The 19,254-nt window shown below is 48.2% G+C and overlaps 1 protein-coding gene across 2 annotated transcripts; it reads left to right on the forward strand.

Moving 5' to 3' along the window:
- Positions 1-5,813: 5,813 nt before the first annotated feature.
- Positions 5,814-17,642, forward strand: TRIM17 (tripartite motif containing 17). Of its 2 annotated transcripts, none has more exons than XM_075542148.1 (7): positions 5,814-6,204; positions 7,626-8,327; positions 9,931-10,026; positions 11,495-11,725; positions 15,072-15,094; positions 15,192-15,292; positions 15,845-17,642. In XM_075542148.1, exons 2-7 carry the CDS (start codon positions 7,875-7,877, stop codon positions 16,390-16,392), a joined length of 1,452 nt encoding a protein of 483 aa, XP_075398263.1. In that variant the 5' UTR covers positions 5,814-6,204; positions 7,626-7,874; the 3' UTR covers positions 16,393-17,642. The 2 variants fall into 2 exon arrangements, with proteins under 2 accessions (XP_075398263.1, XP_075398264.1); XM_075542149.1 differs by having other exon boundaries at positions 5,819-6,204; positions 7,626-8,303; positions 15,845-17,641.
- Positions 17,643-19,254: the final 1,612 nt, after the last annotated feature.

A 19,254-nucleotide genomic window follows, 5' to 3' on the forward strand; every position in this document is an offset into this window, starting at 1 on the left:
GGGTTGGAATCCAATCTGTCAATCAGATCACAATCTGATCATTCTTCCGTGAGGGTATGGCTTTCTTATAAGGTAGAATCTGGGATTTCTCTCTGTTGCTGCTTTGCCTTACTGCGTGCTGGAACTCTGCCTGCCTCCATGATTATCGGCGCTCTGCAACGTTTCCACCACCGTTGAGCCACGCCACTTTGCACTGACTCTGAGCTCCTGGAGCTTTATCTTTCCACATCATTGGCCTGAGCCCACTGGCCTGTGATCTTCCTGCATTCGGCATCATTGCATGTGTTTCATGAGTCTGAAGAGGACTTTGTAGATTGGCATCGGACATATGGGTTAATATTAGACTTATGGACTTGATCTGGACTGGGCTAGGATGTTTTCACAATATCCAATTGCTCTTGTATCTAAACCTCTTTCTTATATGAATGTCGATGGATTTGTTTCTTTAGTCTGCCCAGACTAACACAGGGGGTAAATCTTTCACTGAAACAGAACGCCACATCTTCCTCTGACAAAGCAGCTGGTGGGATTCAAACAGTGGCCTGCTGGTTATCAGCTGAGTGCTTAATCACGAAACCACTAGGGGTTCTTTCTGTGAGAACGAGAGCCTTTAACTAAAGCGATACTCTTTGAGATACTACGCATCAGGAAATAAAATCACATTGCTTCTGACTCAGGCAGGAAGAACAAAGTCTTGGAGAAGTACTGGCACATCTAACGGTTGGCACCAGAGGACTATCTTTCCTGGGCACTTCTTATTACAAATTGGGCTGCATAGTAAGACGCAGAGAGAGAGAGGGCTGTCTCCGAGCCCACCCTTCGCAGGCAGATGGTGTCAGATTCAGATAAGACAGTTCACCCAGCAAGCCTAGCTCAGGCCCCAGCCACAGTCTCCTTGTAGGAAGAAGGTAGTGAAGCTGTTGTAGACAGGAAAGGGCAGACAGAGAGGGGGTGTCTTCCAGGTCCCCGGCTAAGGAGAGCTGTGTGGTTCCTCATCAGCTGTTGTACTTTTATCTTACAGACGATGCCAGTTGTTCCTGTTGACCTAACCAGTGTGGCTCACGACCCAGGTTCTCACGACCCAGGCGGCGTGGCTCACGACCCAGGTTCTCACGACCCAGGCGGCGTGGCTCACGACCCAGGCAGCCTTTTGTGATTTTGGTGGTCTTCCACCCTACAAAGTGTACATAATGCAACAGCTGGGTGCAGCCGGGATTCATGAAGCAACACAACACACATCCATTCAGGGTGTGGCATCACCCCTGAGTTCTGGGCTCTTCTGCACATTAGGTGACATGGGGATGGAGTTGCCCCACAGCACCCTCACTTCTCCAGGGCTTAGACTCAAGCTGACTGAAAAAAATGTCTCCTCCTTTGGGGAATATGATTGGAGGCACCTCTCTATCTCTTTGAAGTTGGATGTATAAAGGAGAGGGTCTGTAGCCGATAAAACTGAGTGTAGAGGAGACATGGTATCGAGTTGCTGCCCTGGGAAAGCTGCTGAGGGCTATTCAAGAGACTGGCAATGTTTCACATGATGTCACATGTTGTAAACTTGCCTCCTTGAGCAAGAACCCCTTGGAGGAAAGTTCCACCTGACCCACAATGAACACAGAACAGAGTGAATCAGTCACCTTTGTCTCCTGAGCCACTGAGCTGTGGAGGCCATATGTCCCTGCTGGAGCCACTGTTATCACAAATAGAGGGAAATCCGATCACTTTAGGGCAGTGGTTCTCAGCCTTCCTAATGCTGCGACCCTTTAATACAGCTCCTCATTTTGTGGTGACCCCCAGCCATATAATTCTCTTCATTGCTACTTCAAAACTATAATTTTGCTACTGTTATGAATCAGGCAACCCTTGTGAAAGGGTTGTTTGATCCCCAAAGGGGTCTCAACCCACAGGTTGAGAACCACTGCGGAAGTCTGCAACTAAGTCATGCAGCAGCTTCAGATGTTCAGGATGGAGATTGACAACTGTAGGTTCAAGTTCGAGCCCTTCGGGTATTGGAAGCATCTCTGATAGCACAGAGAGGTCAGTGCTGGGCTGCTAGCCAAAAAAGATGGGCTGTCGGGGTCCACTAGCTATTCTGAGGGAGAAAGGGGGAGCTGTCTGCTTGGGTACAGATTTGCATTCTTAAAAAGCCTCCGGAGAGCTGCTCTGTCCTACGGGCTCAGAGTATGAGTCCGAATCAGCTCCAAGACAGTGTTTGGGTTGGTAGCATATAAAAGGAGGCAAGCTTACTCTGTGTCTCACTGAAATGGGCAAAAGTAAAACTAGAAGCAGCGGCTAGATGTTGCAGGGAGGTAGACGCTGCACAAAAAGTAATCTTACCAGCAGGTGTCCCCAATAATGAATTCAGTATGAGGCCCTTTGTCTATCCCTGAGGACTACTGCTGAGGCAAGATGGCAAAACCACGCACCTATAACTTTGGTTGTTGTTAGTTCATGTCCTTTCTTAAAGCAGGGGGTCACACTGCACTTGTCACAGTAATGTCAGTCAAAGGAGCTACAACTTTTTTTTTTAACTGGAGACTTATATAGCTCTTATCACAATCCATCCATCCATCGTGTCAAGCACATTTGTACATTTGTTGTCATCATTCTCAAAACATTTTCTTTCTACTTGAGTCTTTGGTATCGGTTCCTCATATTTTCCTCTACTCCCCTCCCTCACGAACCCTAAGTAATTTATATTTTTTGATGTCTTATACTGACTGATGTCTCCCTTCACCCACTTTTCTGTTGTCCATCCCCCTGGGAGGGGGTTATATGTAGATCATTGTGATAGTTTCCACCTTTTGCCCCCACCTTCCCCTTCTCCTCCTGGTATAGCTACTCTCAATATTGGTTCTGAGGGGTTTATCTGTCCTAGATTTCCTGTTTCCAGCCTTTATCTGCCCTTATACATTCTCTGGTCAAGCCAGATTTGTAAGGTAGAATTGGGGTCATGATAGTTGGGGGTTGTGGGGTGGTAGAAAGCATTAAAGAACTAGAGGAAAGTTGTATGTCTTGTCAATGCTATACTGAACACTGACTCATCTCTTCCTTGTGACCCTTCTGTAAGGGGATGTCAGTTGTCTACAGATGGGCTTTGCGTCTCCACTCAGCCCTCCTCCTCATTCACAATGATATGATTTTTTTGTTCTGAGTTTTTTATGCCTAATACCTGATCCTATCAACACCTCATGATCACAAAGGTTGGTGTACTTCTTCTATGTGGTCTTTGTTGCTTCTCAGCTAGATGGCCACTTGTTTATCTTCAAGCTGTTAAGACCTGTAAGACCGTTAAGATGCTATATCTTTTGATAGCCAGGCACCATGAGCTTTCTTTACCACATTTGCTTATGCACCGGCTTTGTTTTCAGCGATCCTGTTGGGAAGGTGAGCATCATGGAATGCCAGTTTAACGGAACAAAGTGTTCTTGCATTGAGGGAGTACTTGAGTAGAGGTCCAATGTCCATCTGCTACCTTAATACTAAACCTATAAATGTATGCAGATCAATTTCCCTATGGTTATAAATATATTTACATATGTAGATGCCTGTATTTAGACTTCTATAAATGCCCTTTACCTCCTAGTTCTTTCCTCTATTGTCTCTTACTTTCCTCTTGTCCCACTATCATGCTCAACCTTCATTTGGGTTTCCGTAATTCCTCTTGGTTACATTGCCCTTGATCAAGCCCTACCAGATACCCTACACACTCATTGCCATCAATTTTAGATCACTTCTTCCCTGTCCCTGATTTGTTAACATTCACTTCCTTCCCCTGCCTCACTCTCTCCTGTGACCCCTGGAACCATTGGTCTTGTTGTTTTCTCCTCCGAATTGTTTATCCTGCCCATTTTATCTAGATAGACATGCAGAGACAATAATAAGAACAAAAACAAGACAGAGCAAAACAAAACAACAACAACAAAAAACAATGACAAAAAAGAAAAAAGAAAAGCCTATAAATAGTTCAAGGTCTGTTTGTTGACCTTTAGGAGTATTTTCCTGTTGAGTCTGCTGGGGTGCCATGCCTGACCCCAAAGTCTATTTTTGGTATTCCCTGGTGACGTCATTGCTTTGCTCCCCTTGCTGCTCTGTTGCATGCCCTTAGCATTTTGCCCCAGTGTGATGGGGTGAGGTAGTTAGTTTATTGTACCAACCTGGCCAATAAACACATGTGGGGTTAATTGAAGGGTAGAGGGATAAATGGCTCGGTGAGCCTTGCCTTTCGAGTTCTCGGGTCTCTTGCTTTCTGATAGACCAGGGTGCAGCTACCTTAGCTAGTTCCCTGCTTCAGCTGGCAAGGCTCACTTCCTGCAAGACATCCCTGAGAAGCCACATGGACCTACCCCGATGCAGCACTGGGTGCTGGAGCATCAGTGTGGAGACCCCTGCCAGCGCTGAGATGTTTACACATTCACTGACTCGGCATTCCTCCTGCAGTTGGCATCATTGTGTCAATTTTGTGAGATGGAGGAGGATTTTGTGGACTGGTGTTGGACATATGGGTTAATGTTTGACCTGTGGGTGTGGACAACACAGGGTTGGGATGTTTTCTTGATTCACGCTTAACCTTTATCTAAAACTCTCTCTTATACATGAGTTTCTATGGATTTGTTTCTCTAAAGTACCCAGACTAACATATGGGGTCAGATCAGACACAATTCCCACAATGTGCCTCCAGTGTTGTCTCTCATATTGGTCAGTGAAGGATGTCATGTCTCGTGGTGGGGTTGGCCCTATGGTCCTCTCTGTGCATTGGCTCCTCTGAGCAGGAATATGGTCCTGGGGGCTTGGTGGTTCCAGATGTGTTCCACTCTCTCTCCTTCCCTCTTAGTTTGCTCCTGTGTGCTCTGATCAGATGCACCCCTCTCCCTGAGCAGTAGCTTCAGTGCTGTCCTCTGAAGTGAATTCATGGGGGACACACTATAATTTTTAAGAACCTTTCCAATAGTAAGCATTTACCGAAAGATAATACTGACTATAATTTTGCTTTTTTATATTCGATTTCACGAATAATCTTTAAATATAAATATTTTAAATAAAAACCATTTCAATATCCTCACTGATGGGAATGGCATGCAGAGGTGGTCTGGAAGGAATGCTAGGATAAAATCCATTCATTACACACGTTTTTTCTTCAAGGGCCCACTCAGCTTACCCTGCGCCAGGAGCACCCAGGGACAGCTGGACAACCCCCTCTTTGTCTTGTGCCCTACCCAGCGAGGAGGGGCAGGCACGAGAAGAGCCGGCAGGCCGGCGCCAACCCGCCGCCAGAGCCCAGTCCCCACTTGCCTGGAATGAAGGCACAGTGCTGCTTAGCCTGCTCCCGTCCCGCCGGTCCCACGGGCGGTGCTACGACCTGGGGCATCAGTGGGATTTGTTCTGGGGGCTTTTCTTCCATTCCCCTGAGCTCCCGGCTTGCCCGCACCCATGTATACAGGAAGTCTCTCTCTTGTCTGACTCTCTCTCTCTCAGATTTGAACCCAAACGACTGGACGGGCAGGCACCCCCCCCCCCCCCCGCCCGCAGTCTTAGCCTGGGTTCCCCCTTCTCTCCGTTTCCTGGAACAAGGAGGAAACATGGCGGGGCGGGGGGGCAGGGGGGGGGAGGTTGTTCTGGGTGAAACCACTTCGGGTCGCTGGCAAGACACTCCCATGAGAGCTCCTGGCACTTTTCTGACGCTTTCCCCACCCTGCTTTCTAACCCTGGGCGGGGACACCCCCCCCCCCCCCACAGCTCCCTGCGCAGTGCGCCCACCACAGCGCGCAGAACCCCCGATGCGCCCCCTAGCAGCCAGCCTCTCCCAGCCCTCCAGCGCCCCAGCTGCCTACACACCCCCTTTGCAAGCCTCCGTGCCCTCCCCAACGCCCAGCCGCGCAGACCAGGCCACTCCCAGCTGACGCCACAAAGCCCGGCCCTTCCACCGGGCCCTCAATTGGTCTGAGCGGCCCAGTGGAACAAACCCAGCTTTGCAGAGCCTCACCTCGCAGGTCTTGCTTAGCTCGGTTGGCCCAGTGGACCTTACTTGGTGGTGCCGCGGCTCCTGCTCTCGTCCGGCTTCTGGGTCTGTTTCCCCCATCCCCGTGAGGAAGAGGCCCTCCGTCGGAGGACCAGGGCACATCCCGGGCACGATGGACGGATGGCGGCGTGACTACTGGCTTGTCTCCAGCCCGGTACTGGGCTATTTCCTCTGAATCTCATGCCAAGGTACCCGGCTTGCCCGCCCTTGTAAAACTGAGCTCCTCACGCTTACTCCACCTTTGCAGCCTCTGAAGACGGGTATGAATTTGAGTCACTGATGCCTATAAATCAGAGATGATTATAAATCATAGATGACTATAGACAAATCAACTAATTTGGCCTCTGTGTTTCACAGAAGAAATATTGTAAGGAATGCAAGTAGCGTGCCCAATGCCATTACCTGGAAGAGGCGGGCCCAAGTGGCTAGAAAGGCTTCCTCCCCTCCTGCATGGGCTCCTTTCGGGCAGGTAGGGTAGGGCCACCATGCTTCCGCCTTCCTCATCTTAATAACATCCAGTTGGTTCCGACTCAGAGCGACCCTATAGGACAGGGAGGAACTGCCTTTGTGGCCTTCCAGGGCTGTAAATTTTCACAAGAGTAGCAAGGCTCATGTTGCTCCTGCGAATGGGCTGGTTGCTTTGAACTGCTGACCTCATGGTTATTGCCACACACATAACCCACTACACCACCAGGGCTCCTCTTCCCTGCCTCACACTTGCTGCTAATTAAGCAAGAGAGCTTACATTAATGCTCTGCAAGCAACATTCTTGATAAAATTCACGGATGGTATAGAGACTCCAGAATGCCTGGTAATGTGGAAGGCATCAACATGTTGTTAGAGACCATGCAGGCAATTCCTACTCACCGCAAGCGTGTGCACGACAGAGAGAGACGCCGTCATCTCGCGCGTCCTCACTGTTGTGATGCTTTGAGCCTCCCGTAAAAACCATCGCATCAATCCATCGCATTGAGGGCCGTCCTCTTTTTCACTGCCCTCTACTTCCCAAGCACGATGTCCTTTTCCACGGACTGCTCTCTCCTGACAACAGGTCCAAAGCACGGGAGGCTAAATCTCATCATCTCTGCTCCCAAGGAGCATTCTGGCAGTACTTCTTCCAGACAGATCTGTTTCTTGTTTGGGCACTCCATGGTACTTTCAATGTTTTTGCCAACAGTATGAATGCACCATGACCTCTCCTGGCTTCCTTACCCAATTTTCAAAGCAGATGAAGCAATAAGTACTCCCTGCTGGGGAGTCTGTGCTGGCTCATAGCAACCCTGTAGCACAGGAGAGAGAGGCCCTTAGGGGGTTCTGAGACTAACCCTTCGAGAACAGAGAAAGTCTCCTCTTTCTCCCGAAGAGCAGCTGCTAGTTTCAAACCGCTGACCTTGCAGTTAGCCGCACAATGCACAACCACTACACCACCAGGGGTCCTTTTGTAAAAGGGAGCGGATGTATGTATATAGAGTGCTTGTGGTTTAGAAGGTATTTCCAAAGATATTATCCAACTTGGTCCTATTAACAGCCTTTTGAAGCTGGGAGGGAAAGGGTTTTTAGCTCCATGACTTAAGGTCAGATCCCATATCTTGTGTCTTTTCCTCCACAGGCACCTCACTCTCTTATGGAAGAGCATCTGTTTTCCTTTGTTACATCGGAGTTTCTTAGAAGCACGTGTGTCTCTGGTTGAAGAGGCTAAAATGACAAATACCAACCCCAATTTTTCTACCTTCAAAAAATGTACAGCACATGGGATAAAGCCACAGAGTTCTCTGGACAGTGTCTGACAGCTCACCTCAAATTCCCTCTGGGAGGCACTTAAAGCCAAACAATTCACTTGGTTTCTTATCCAGGAGTCATGGATGCTGTGGAACTTGCCAGAAAGCTTCAAGAGGAGGCCACCTGCTCCATCTGCCTGGATTACTTCATAGATCCGGTGATGACTGCCTGTGGGCATAACTTCTGCCGGGAGTGCATCCAACTGAGCTGGGAGAAGGGGAGAGGGAAGAAAGGGAGACGGAAGCGGAGAGGTTCTTTCTCCTGTCCTGAATGCAGAGAGATGTCTCCACAGAGGAACCTTCGGCCGAACCGCCTGTTGACCAAAGTGGCTGAGATGGCCCGTCTGCAGCCCAGTCTCCAGAAGAAGGACCTGTGTAAGATACACCAGGAACTGCTGAAACTGTTCTGCCAGGACGACCAGAGCCCTATCTGTGTCGTGTGCAGAGAATCCCGGGAGCACCGGCTCCATACGGTGTTCCCCATTGATGAGGCCACCCAAGATTACAAGGTGGGCTCCACCCTTGAGGGCCGGGTATGTTGTAGGGAGACGGGTATTTATCAGTGAGGGCATGTGAACCATTGCTGTAACAAACAGACCCCAATGTGAATAACAGCGCAGTGGAAGTTTTATCTTGGGAAGAACCAATAGGTGTCAGGTTGGCATGCAACCTTGCCTCCAAGGTTATTCAAGAGTTGTCTTCGTTGCGATTCCATAAGTTCCCAAACTTATTTAGCCTACCACCCCTTTTCAGGAAAAAAAAATTTACTCAGCGCCCTCCCACCAGCAATTAGTTTTGCACTAGATCATTCCCATGCCACCAGGGGGCAGCACTGAGGACAGGATTATGCCAAGTGAATTGAAGACAGATTTTTTCCCAGTTCTAGGTGTTGATTCCTTGGCCCGCAGATCCTCACGTGGCATCTGTATTCCTATCTGTTTCTGTGGTCATTTCTGTGTTGTGGTCTTTTTATAACTCAGAAGTGATTACGCTGAGGATCCATTTTACACTGGCATGGCTTTATTGGCATGAGAAAGGAAACCGCGTATTTCTAAATAAGATCACATCCAGAAGTTATTACTACGGGTTAGGATTCCAATACACGCTTTAGAGGGGCCCAGTTCACCCCGGAACCCACAGAAAGGCCATAAACATGTTGCATGGTCAGACACAGGCCATTCCAACTTAAATCCTAGGAACTGCAAGGCAAGTCACATTGCTTTGTTGGGAGAAGGCCACCAAGTGGGTGAGCATGCATGTGACCCAGTATGTGACAGTAGGGTTCTCTAGGGCTACATTTTCAGAAAAAGGCACCTCTGGGTGGGTCTGAACCTCTCACCTTTAGCCACCAAGTACATTAATGTGTAACTACCTATCTGGGACCCCATGAGATTCCGGGCACTTGGAAAACAATGAGAACATTAATCTCCTGAGAGAGCCAACTAGATTCAAACAGTGTAGTACATCAGCATCACCAACGTTTTGGGAAAGTCAGATAGCTGATGCATCTCCGCAGTTGCTAACTCAGCATGGCTAGATGGGATCCAATCATTGGATTTCCAAAAAATTCCTAGGGACACCTTGAAGTTGGTCTGAAAAACCACACCTGAGGAATCATTGAAACGTTCCAGGTCTTTTTGTTGGTGGATGCAAATTTTGAGGTTGACACCGACTCTTGTGGTCTGGATGAGGCCAGCACCCCCTTTAGGAGGTCAGTCCCCTGGAGGGGGTCAATTAAAGGCGGATGGGAGAGAGCAGAGCTCTGGCACCATAGACTGTTCTCATGATTTGCACCATGTGAATTGATTAAAGGGATTTGATTTGTCTTACCCTCAACGTAGGAGTCATTTCAGATCAGTGCCTTTGAGGGCCATGTCCAGGCCCAGTTGTGAGTGGGAGATTCATCAAAATGGATGAGTTGCTCTTTTTCATCTACTGGTTTATCTCACCAGACAGACAGCTCATCTGCTCACAGAGATCAAGCCACCTGTTGGTCCAGACTCCTGGCCACTGTGACCTCACCTTCTGGGGGACCCCGAGGATGGTATTGGTGGGGATGTAGCTGTAGAAGAATGAAAATCAGATGGGGGTGGTGGATCCACCATCCTCACCTGCTGCCATTTGTGTGTCTTCTAGGTGAAGCTGGAGGAAAACATAGACTACCTGAGACAGGAAATTATGAAGACCGAGGTGGCACTGACCAAAGAAGACAAGATGATGAAAGAATGGCAGGCAGGTGTCTGCTTCATAGGGCACACAGCAGCTCAGAGGACAGCAAGACCTGGGGCCTGAAATACCTTCTGACCAGGCCAAAGGGGTTGCGTTGGGGGGATAAGGGCTTCTCTACCACCCTGTGGGCAGGGTCTAAAGACACCAGCACTCACATGAGGCTTGGGGTCTACACAAGCCCTGAGAGCTTGCAGCTGTTCATACCACTTCAGTTTTCACAAAGATCCCTAAATCTGAGGTGGGAATTACAGTAAATGGATGATAAAAAAGGAACCTCAGAAAATTAATTCAAAACCAAGGCTCAGCCCAGACAGGCTGTTTTAAAAATGGTAGATAGGTTCTGCGAGCCTTCAGGATTTGGGCCACTGCATTACTTCCCTAGGGCTAGCATCCTAAGATACCACAAAGTAGGCAGCTTTAGCAAATGGAGCTTTCTTTTCTCGCAGCCCTAGAAGAGAGCAGTCAGTCCAAATTCAGGGCAGCTTCACGGCCAGGCTCTCCTCCTAGCAAGAGATCTTTCCGCGTCTCCTCCGATTTCTGGTAGCTGCGGATGTTTCTGGTTTCTTGCTTGTACACAGATCCTCCCATAGTATCTTCCCCATGTGAGTGAGCCTCTCTCCTTGCCAGTCCTTTATAAAACACCACAGAAAAGGGATTAGGATCGAAATCTAAAAGAACAACAAAAACAACATTTCCCCAAACAGAGTCACATTCACAGGTCCTTCACTCTTTTTTTGGGGGGGGAGGGGTGTCAGGTGGTGGTAGCATTCAGTCTATATCAACCATTTTTATAGTACCTTGGGGGCAAGTGACCTCCCATCACTGCCACTGCTGCCCCACTCTCCCCTTCTCCATTTCTTGGGCCCCTTTTTCTCCTGGTCCTTCTGGGGACCCTTCTGGGAAGAGGAACTTGTGGCAGCTTTGTGGAAGCACCCAGGGCAGAAACTTCTCTGGTTGCTCTTCTGTGAGTTTCAAAGAAGAGATGAAGTGACATCTCAGGAAGGAGGAGGGAATGGGTCCTGAAGCTCCAAAAAAAATTTGATTCTCTACATGGAACATTCTGGGTCTCTGGTTTTTGCGTTGAGCCTTATTTGTGTCTTTGCTACATTGTCCTGTGTCGGAATTCCTAGTTTCCACTTTACGTTTCCCACTTGTGGTGGAAGATGCATCCTTAGGCTTCCTCAGCTCTCCAAGATAAGGAATGTTCCAAAGGACACAAACTCTGGAAATTGTCTGTTTGAATGTTACTCCTTGGGTTACTCAGTTAAAGGTTAGGGGACCCTAGGAGACCTCTGCCGTATCCCTGGCTCCAAGTTCAAATTCCTAACTTGGGCCAGTTTTTCACCAGGAGGAGGCTGGTGACTCCTAGACTGGCCACTCCAAGAGCAGGCCCTGCCCAGCTGCAGTCAGCAGGGAAGGGCCAGAAATGGCAGGTCTAGGAGCTGAGGTGACACCACTCCTGTCTCACCAGGATGAGGTGAAGAATCGGAGAGACCGTATCGTGATGGAGTTTGAGAAGATGTGTGTCTTCCTGGCTGAGGAGGAGCAGCGCCTCCTCCAGGCCCTGAAGGAGGAGGAGGATGAGACAGCGGAGAAGCTGCTCGAGAACAAGGCCATTCTGGACCAGCAGAGTAGCTCCCTGGAGATGCTGCTTCTGGAGCTGGAGGACAAGAGGGAGCATTCAGCGCTGCAGATGCTGCAGGTGAGGGGGTGGTGCCCCCCAGAGGAGGGGCTGTGCCCTCAGGGGGTGGAAACAGGCCAAAGATTGCTAGTACTTTTGGAATCAGGTCCCAGATTATTCACCAGCTTTAGCTTGGATGCTTTGTGACCACAGCACATCTGTGAGGCCTAGGACATAGGGAGATAGTAACGTTCCCCATCATTGAGATGTGACCAGTGTACCAGGGTATTGAACTTGCTGGGCCAACAAGGAGTGGCTCAAACTCAACTGAAATATGCTTTTCAGTCCAAGTGGCTGTTTCGTTCCAGCCCCTATGGATTTGTGGCTGAAGTGTGATGAAGTGTGAAAGGTCCCCCCTGCTAGGCAGGCATACACAATAACCTTGGCAGGAACCAGTCACGTGGCCAGACCTTGGAAGAGGGCACTGGGGAGCCCCATGAGTTAGCAAGCAGTGGGCCTGTACCTTGGGCCTACTGGAAGATGCCAGAATGATTTCGTCCTGTAGCTTTGTTACATCCAAATATGTTTAGACAGGTGGCTGTTGTTAGGTACGACCCACTTGGTTGCGAGTCATAGTGACCCGATGCTTAGCAGAAGGAAAGAATGCCTGGTCCTGTGTCATCCTCACAATTGTTCCTGTGGTAGAGCCCACTGTTACAGCCACTGTGTCACTCCAACTTGTTGAGGGCCTTCCTCTTTTTCACTGTCCCTCTATTTTACCAAGCATGACATCCTCCTCTAGGAACTGGTCTCTTCTGACAACGATGTCCAAAGTATGTCAGACAAAATTTTGCCATTCTCGCCTCCAAGGAGCATTCTGGCTATGCTGCCAAGCCAGGGTGTCCACGGTCCTTTCAATATCCTTCACCAGCACCAAATGCATTCATCCTTCTTTGGTCTTCCCTCTTCACTGTGAAACTTCACTGCATAGGAGGCAATCAAAAATACCATGGCCTGGGTCAGGAGCACCTTAGACCTCAAAGTAACATCCTTACTCTTCAACCTTTAAAGAGGTCTTGTGCAGCAGATTTAATTTACCCAAATGCCTTGCTTCATTTGATCTCCTGACTGCTACTTTCATGAGCACTGATTATGGATTCAAGCAAGAGTAAATCCTTGACAATGTCAATCTTTTCTTTGACCCCATCATTCTTCCATGTGCCTTAGCAACTCTATGATTAAAAGGAAATTTCAGAGTCTTCTCTGACATCCACTCTGACCTTTTCTTTCTTCCTAATGACTTTTTCCTTTCTTCTTGTATGATGTTCTTGATGTCATCCACAGTTCAGCAGGTCTCCTGTCAGTCATTAGTGTTTAATGCGTCAAGTCTGCCCTTGAAATGTTCTAGAAATTTGAGTGGGATAGACTCAAGGTCGTATTTTAGTTCTCGTGGACCTGTTTCATCTCCTTCAACTTCAACCTGAACAATGGGTGGTCTCTTCCACAGTTGGCTCTTGGCTTGAGTTTAGCTGCTGATATTGAGCTTCTCCACCATCTCTCCCCAAAGATGTAGTCAATTTTATTTTGGTGAATTCCATCTGAAGAAGGCTAGCTTTGTTTCTATCATTCATCATCAAAAAGGACATTTCAAGATCGGGAAGTAAAATACTGTCTGTGATAGGATAATATCTATCAGCATACATGGAAATCCAGTCAATAACAACTATTATTCAAATTTATGCACCAACCACTAAAGCTAATGATGCAGAAATTGAAGAATTCTGAAATTGATCAAACATGCGATCAAGATGCAATGATAGCACTGGCCACCACATGTTTTGGTGCCTCAAATGTTAGGCTTGTTTCTGGAGGGCTGAGCCCCTCATTCCTCCATGGGTCTTTCAAGCTGCCGTTCTGATTAGCAGTGTTTTCCTGGGTTCCCCGTGCTTTGTGCAGGAGAGAAGAGGACGTCTTGGTGGGTCATACTTATCTGATCCCAATGCCAAGAGTTAGCATTTTGCCCTGGAAATTAGCACGATGGGCACTGTAGAAGCTTAGAAGGCATGGTGTATTGCTTTCCTAGCAAGGATAAAGGGCTAAAATGTGATCTTGGGAACCCCTGCCTGATTCCTGAAGAATTCAAGAATGCTTTGTCTCTCTTATCCTGGATCCATCTCAATGGCTATCAGAGTCTAAACTATTCTAATTCCATATCCACGCCACCCTCCCACCCCCATTTCTTCACATTATTGGCTTCCTAAGACTGCTATAATAAAATATCACAGGGTGGGTGGCTTTTTTGTTTTTAATCTCACAGTTCTGGAGTCTAGGAGTCCAAGATTAGGCTGTGTCGATTTCTCCTGATGCTCTGAAGTGCAGATCTGTTCTATGCATCCGTGGCAGTTTCTGGTGATTCTTGGCTTATAGACGCATCATCACATGGCTGTCCCGTCTCTGTCTGACGATTACTCCTCTCCACTTTTTATAAGATTTGGTCCTACCCTACTTCCATATGGCCCCATGTTAAATGATGGGATCTTCAAAGAGCCTATATGGGAAACAAGGTAACTATCTTAGTTGGTTAGTGGTGCTGTCACAGAAATGCCACACCTGCGGGGCTTTAACACACAGAACTTTGCATTACTCACAGCGTAGGAGGCTACATTCGGAATTCACGGTACTCAGTCTGAGGAGGGCTGTCTGCCTGCGCTGCTTCTGTGGGGTCCTTGTCTTTTTTCAGCTTCTGGTCCTCAGTTACTTGGATACCTGCCTGTGGTCTTACATCTAACAGCCGGGGCTTCTTTGCTTTCGTGGCACCACTTAAAAGTGAGTGGCTTAAGACAGAGCCTTCAATGACAGAACATCGAGAACCCCATCCCCCAAGAGGATTCCATCTACAAGGCTAGGGGGCTGAGATTTACAGCACACAATTTTGGAGACGCAATAACCGTCACATTCAGAAGTGTGGGAGTTAGGATGTAACCGTATCTTTTAAGGGACACCATTCAATCCCTAATAGTCGGTCAGTCCCCCAACTGAGATGGGCAAGAAAGCACAGGAATCGCTCCAGGTCACAGGCTGTTTACTTTCCAAAGAGCCAGGGCTCCTTTCCGTGGTGGCACTGCCTCCTGGGCTCCTCCCTTCCCCTTTCCTACCCGCCTGCTGGCTGCCTAGGAATAGGACGTTGGTTCCGGGGTATATCCTGCAGAAAGCAGATGTTGGAGAGAGGACAGACCAGAGAGCCAGTGGGGGGAGAGGGACAACCGTTCTGGAAGGAAATACCTGGGACTGCTCTGAGATGTGGATGGGAGGGTGAAGGGTGGGGGTAGGGGGGTGGCGGTGACACACTTTGGGGGGTTTGAAAGGTGATGGTATAGGAAGGAAGGTTCGAAGAGCTCTGATCCTGACTCCTCTATTTCTCTCATAGGATATGAATCGTCCGCTTGACAAGTATGTGGTCCCTTATGATTCCCTAGAGGCCGTGGTGGGAGCATGGGAGGGCCCCTTGTAGAGCCAGAGAGGGCAATGAGAACTGTGTGCCTTGGAGGATAAAGAACCTGGTGACGAGCTACCCAGAGACCATCCCCGTCGAGCTGAAGACAGTGTGCAGGATTCCTGGGGAAATAGAGGTGCTCAAGTGTTTCCAAGGTAAGTGGGGCCCAGGGTTGGGATTGGACAACACCCTATCCTGCCTCCAGCCCTTAGACACAAACCACCACAGGGCCATAGCTCCCCCCAGTAGAACTTGTCCTGAGTCTCAACTGTCACTGTCAAAAGTTCGGTTAGATTTGTATCTGGGGAGAAGGTCACGTGGCCATTAATAAAGCTGAAGCTTACTGAGCTGTCCAAATGGTCCCCGCCCTTCCCCTATGTTCTTATCACCAGTGTCCATGGTTGGGTTAGGGGATCATTAAGGACCCACAGGCTCAGCTATGTGGGGGCAGAGTAAAATCTATGGTGCAGATGACCCACGTGACATGTTCCCCCAAATGAGGGCTTCATTTTTAAGGAAAGGACTATGAATTCTGAGGCCTGACTCCTGAAGGAGAGGGTGGGAGACTTAGGACAGAGCTCTGCCCCATATTTTCCTGCCAACCACCTGCCACTTGCTAGGATTCTCCTCACTGTACCCATGAGGGCAGCCCTCCCAATTTCAACCACAAATGGCTCTGGTTCCCTCTGGCCCCCTGCTCCCTGTAGTGGACGTGTTGCCTGATGCTGCCACCGCATACCCCTACCTCCTCCTGTACGAGAGCCGGCAAAGGTGCTACCTCAACTCCCCGGTGGACAGCACGCTCCACAACACGGACAGGTTCCTCGCCTACCCCTGCATGGTGGGCCAGACGGCCTTCTCCGAGGGGAGACACTACTGGGAGGTGGGCATGAACCTCACTGGAGATGCGCTCTGGGCTCTGGGCGTGTGCAGAGACAACATCAGCCGGAAGGATCGCGTCCCCAAGTCCCCCGAGAACGGATTCTGGGTTATGCAGCTGTCCAAGGGGAAAAAATACTTACCCATCCTCGGGGATGCCACCCCTTTCACACTGATGGAGCCGCCTAGCCACGTGGGGGTCTTCCTGGACTATGAGGCTGGGGATGTTTCCTTCTACAATGTGAACAATGGCTCACACCTGTACACTTACTCCCAGGCTGTGTTCTCAGGCCCCCTCCAGCCTTTTTTCTGCCTCGGGGCTCCTAAATCAGGCCAGATGGTAATCTCCACAGTGACTGCGTGGGTGAAGGGATAGAAAACCAAAGCAGGGAGGATATTTTTTAGGAAGGCGGGTGCCTTCTGCTCGCCCCCAGGGCCCACAGCCAAGGCTCACGGAGGATTTCAGCATGCCATTAGCTGTTCAGGGCTCCTGTTTACAAAGTCAAAATAGAATCCCAATTAAAGCAGTGAACATTCAAAAACCGTACTTCCAGACGCTTCATCAAACTTGGAAAGAACTCCCTTCACTTTTATTACATAGGCAGCCATGTTGCTGTTAGCCCCAGTGAGCGGGCCCTAACTCACGAGGACCCTCCGCACGACATCCCATAATGCTGCCCGGTTCTGTGCCAGCCCCTTGATCGGCTGCCAATCAGACCATTGTGATCCATAGTTTTCATTGGCTGGTTTTTGGAAGTAGATCACCAAGCCTTCCTTCATAGTCTGCTTCAGTATGGAAGTTCTGCTGAAGCCTCTTTAGTGTCACAACACACTAGCCTCCATTGACAGACAGGTGATGGGCTACGCACGCAAGTGTCCAGGGTCTCCCCCACAACGGGGATGGGGTGAGGGGTGGGGAGGGCAGGGGCATGAGAATTCTACTACTGAGCAACCGCTGCCACATTATATATTAGTATTTTACTACTGAACCGCCATTGCCCCACCCACCCACCCACATTAAGTACCTCACATTGGCTCCAACTCACAGCACCCCCATGGATGACAGAATGAAATGTTGCTGGGGCCTGTACCATCCTCATAATTGTTTCTGTGTTTGAGCCGCTGTGAGTCCATCTCTTTGAAGGTCTTCCTCCTTTTCACTGGAGGATGATAAGGAAGGATGATATCTACTTTACGAAGGATGATATCCTTCTCTTGGGACTGGTCCCTACGGATAACATGTACAGAGTCCATGAGACTACGTCCCATCATCTTTGCTTAAGAAGCATTCTGGTTGTACTTCGATGATTTGTTCACTCTTTCGGAAGTTCATGCTGTGCTCAGTAATCTTTGCAAATACCATAATTTAAATGTATCAATTCTTTAGTCTAATTCATTGTCTAGCATTTGCATAAATATATGAGGCAGTACAACAAACTCACAGACGTGGGCATATATATTATGTACATATATAAACATGGTTAACCTATGAAGCATAGTTTGACCTCATTTTTATTTAGCATGCTTCATTCACACTTAGGAACTCGTAAATTGGCCTTAGGTTTTGGCTCTGCATTTGGTTTAAATGACACTTTCGAGGGATGGTCTCTGGTGTCTAGTCCACTCTTTGTGAAATAAAAGACTGTCCTTCATTCTAAGGTCTGGGTGCTTCTCTGCGAGTAAAATGACAGGTGGCATCCCTTCAAGCTGAACCATAAAAGCTCCTGAGTTTGTCACACACGTCGCTTTTTGCCTCGTAAAGTTGCACATGTGCATGAAAAGAAATGGAGAGACAAAGCGAGATGCGCCCCTACGGGAGGGGAGAGAAGGTTCGCTTGAGAGATTTCCCTTTCCTTCAAAACTTCCGTTTCCCTTTTGCAACAGTTTTATTGGCACACAACTCACACATTATATGATTGAACAGTTCACTCACCTCGAGAAGTGTTGTCCAATCATCGCCACAATCCCTTTTAGAACATTTTCTTCATTCTTAAAGTCATTATTAGCTCTCTATTTCTCCAGAACATCCTTTGCCATACCCCCAAGGAACCATTAAGCCAGTTACTGTCTCTATAGATTTACCTATCCTGGATTTCATAAACAGAAAAACGCTAATAAACAAACACACCTGACAAGAATAACAAAGTAAAACATAAAAACCTCAATAGAAAAGAAAGCAGAAAATATAAAAAACGCGGATGAATTTAAATAGATCATAAGAGAGATCAAATGATAGGGTATTAAATTTTAACTGCATCTGCAACAGTGCATTTTCCAGTGCATATTATATGTTAGCAAGGTTATTCACTCTCTGGTCCATGGTCAGAGGGCATTCACCAAGGACTTAATCCACATTTATTTCTCCTTCATTTTTCTTTAAAAAATTTTTTGAACATAGCTTTAAAATGGGTCAAAAGGGAGATCAAGTGATATGTTTTACGCTATCGATCGATGTCTGCCATCCTCAACTTTACAATGCACTCTGCCTAATAACAGAGCTTTCGATTCATATCCCTCAACTAAGGTTGGAGGGGATTTACCAGAGGCTTAATCCATGGGGGGACTCTGCAAATGGACTTTGGGCTTCTAGTGTCCTCCATAGCCTTCTGCAAACCACGTGCTCACAATTTAAGCCCTCGTGTCATTCCCTCCTCTAGATTTGATATTTCCAATCCTTGGTTCACTGGACCAAGTTTGTACTTCTATGTGGACTTAGTTGACGCCTCACTTAGATGGATGCTTGTTTGAAAACGAGTCTTTAAGCTCTTCTTTCTTATAGCCGGGTACAGAAACCATCCAGTTTCTATCCCACACTTGGCGCCCATATCTGCAGTGATCTCTCCACGTGGTCAGGCGTCAAGCAGGACCATGTTAAAAGAACTAATTGTTCTTAGATTGGGGCCAGAATTAAAAACACTTCATTGTTCTAAAGCGGATTTCCTCTCTACCACCCTCTCCTATGAAGTTTCAAGTTCACATAAGCCATGAAGTTTGCGCTCTGGAAGGGCATTCCTCTGTGGTTCTAATTCACCAGTCTCTCCGTGGGGGGTAGAGAGGGCTTTTTGATCCCATAAAAACTCACAGCCTTCAGGAATCACAGGGGCAGTTCCACCCTGTCCTGTAGGGTCGCAATGAGTTGGAATGACTCAGTGACAGTGAGTTTGCTTTCGGAGGTTTTCTCCTTCCAGGAAAAGATTGGCGTCAGCTGCTATCCTTAAGGTCGCAGAAAACCAGCCGC

This window comes from Tenrec ecaudatus, chromosome 2 (assembly GCF_050624435.1).
Source record: "Tenrec ecaudatus isolate mTenEca1 chromosome 2, mTenEca1.hap1, whole genome shotgun sequence".
Classification (NCBI taxonomy): domain Eukaryota; kingdom Metazoa; phylum Chordata; class Mammalia; order Afrosoricida; family Tenrecidae; genus Tenrec; species Tenrec ecaudatus.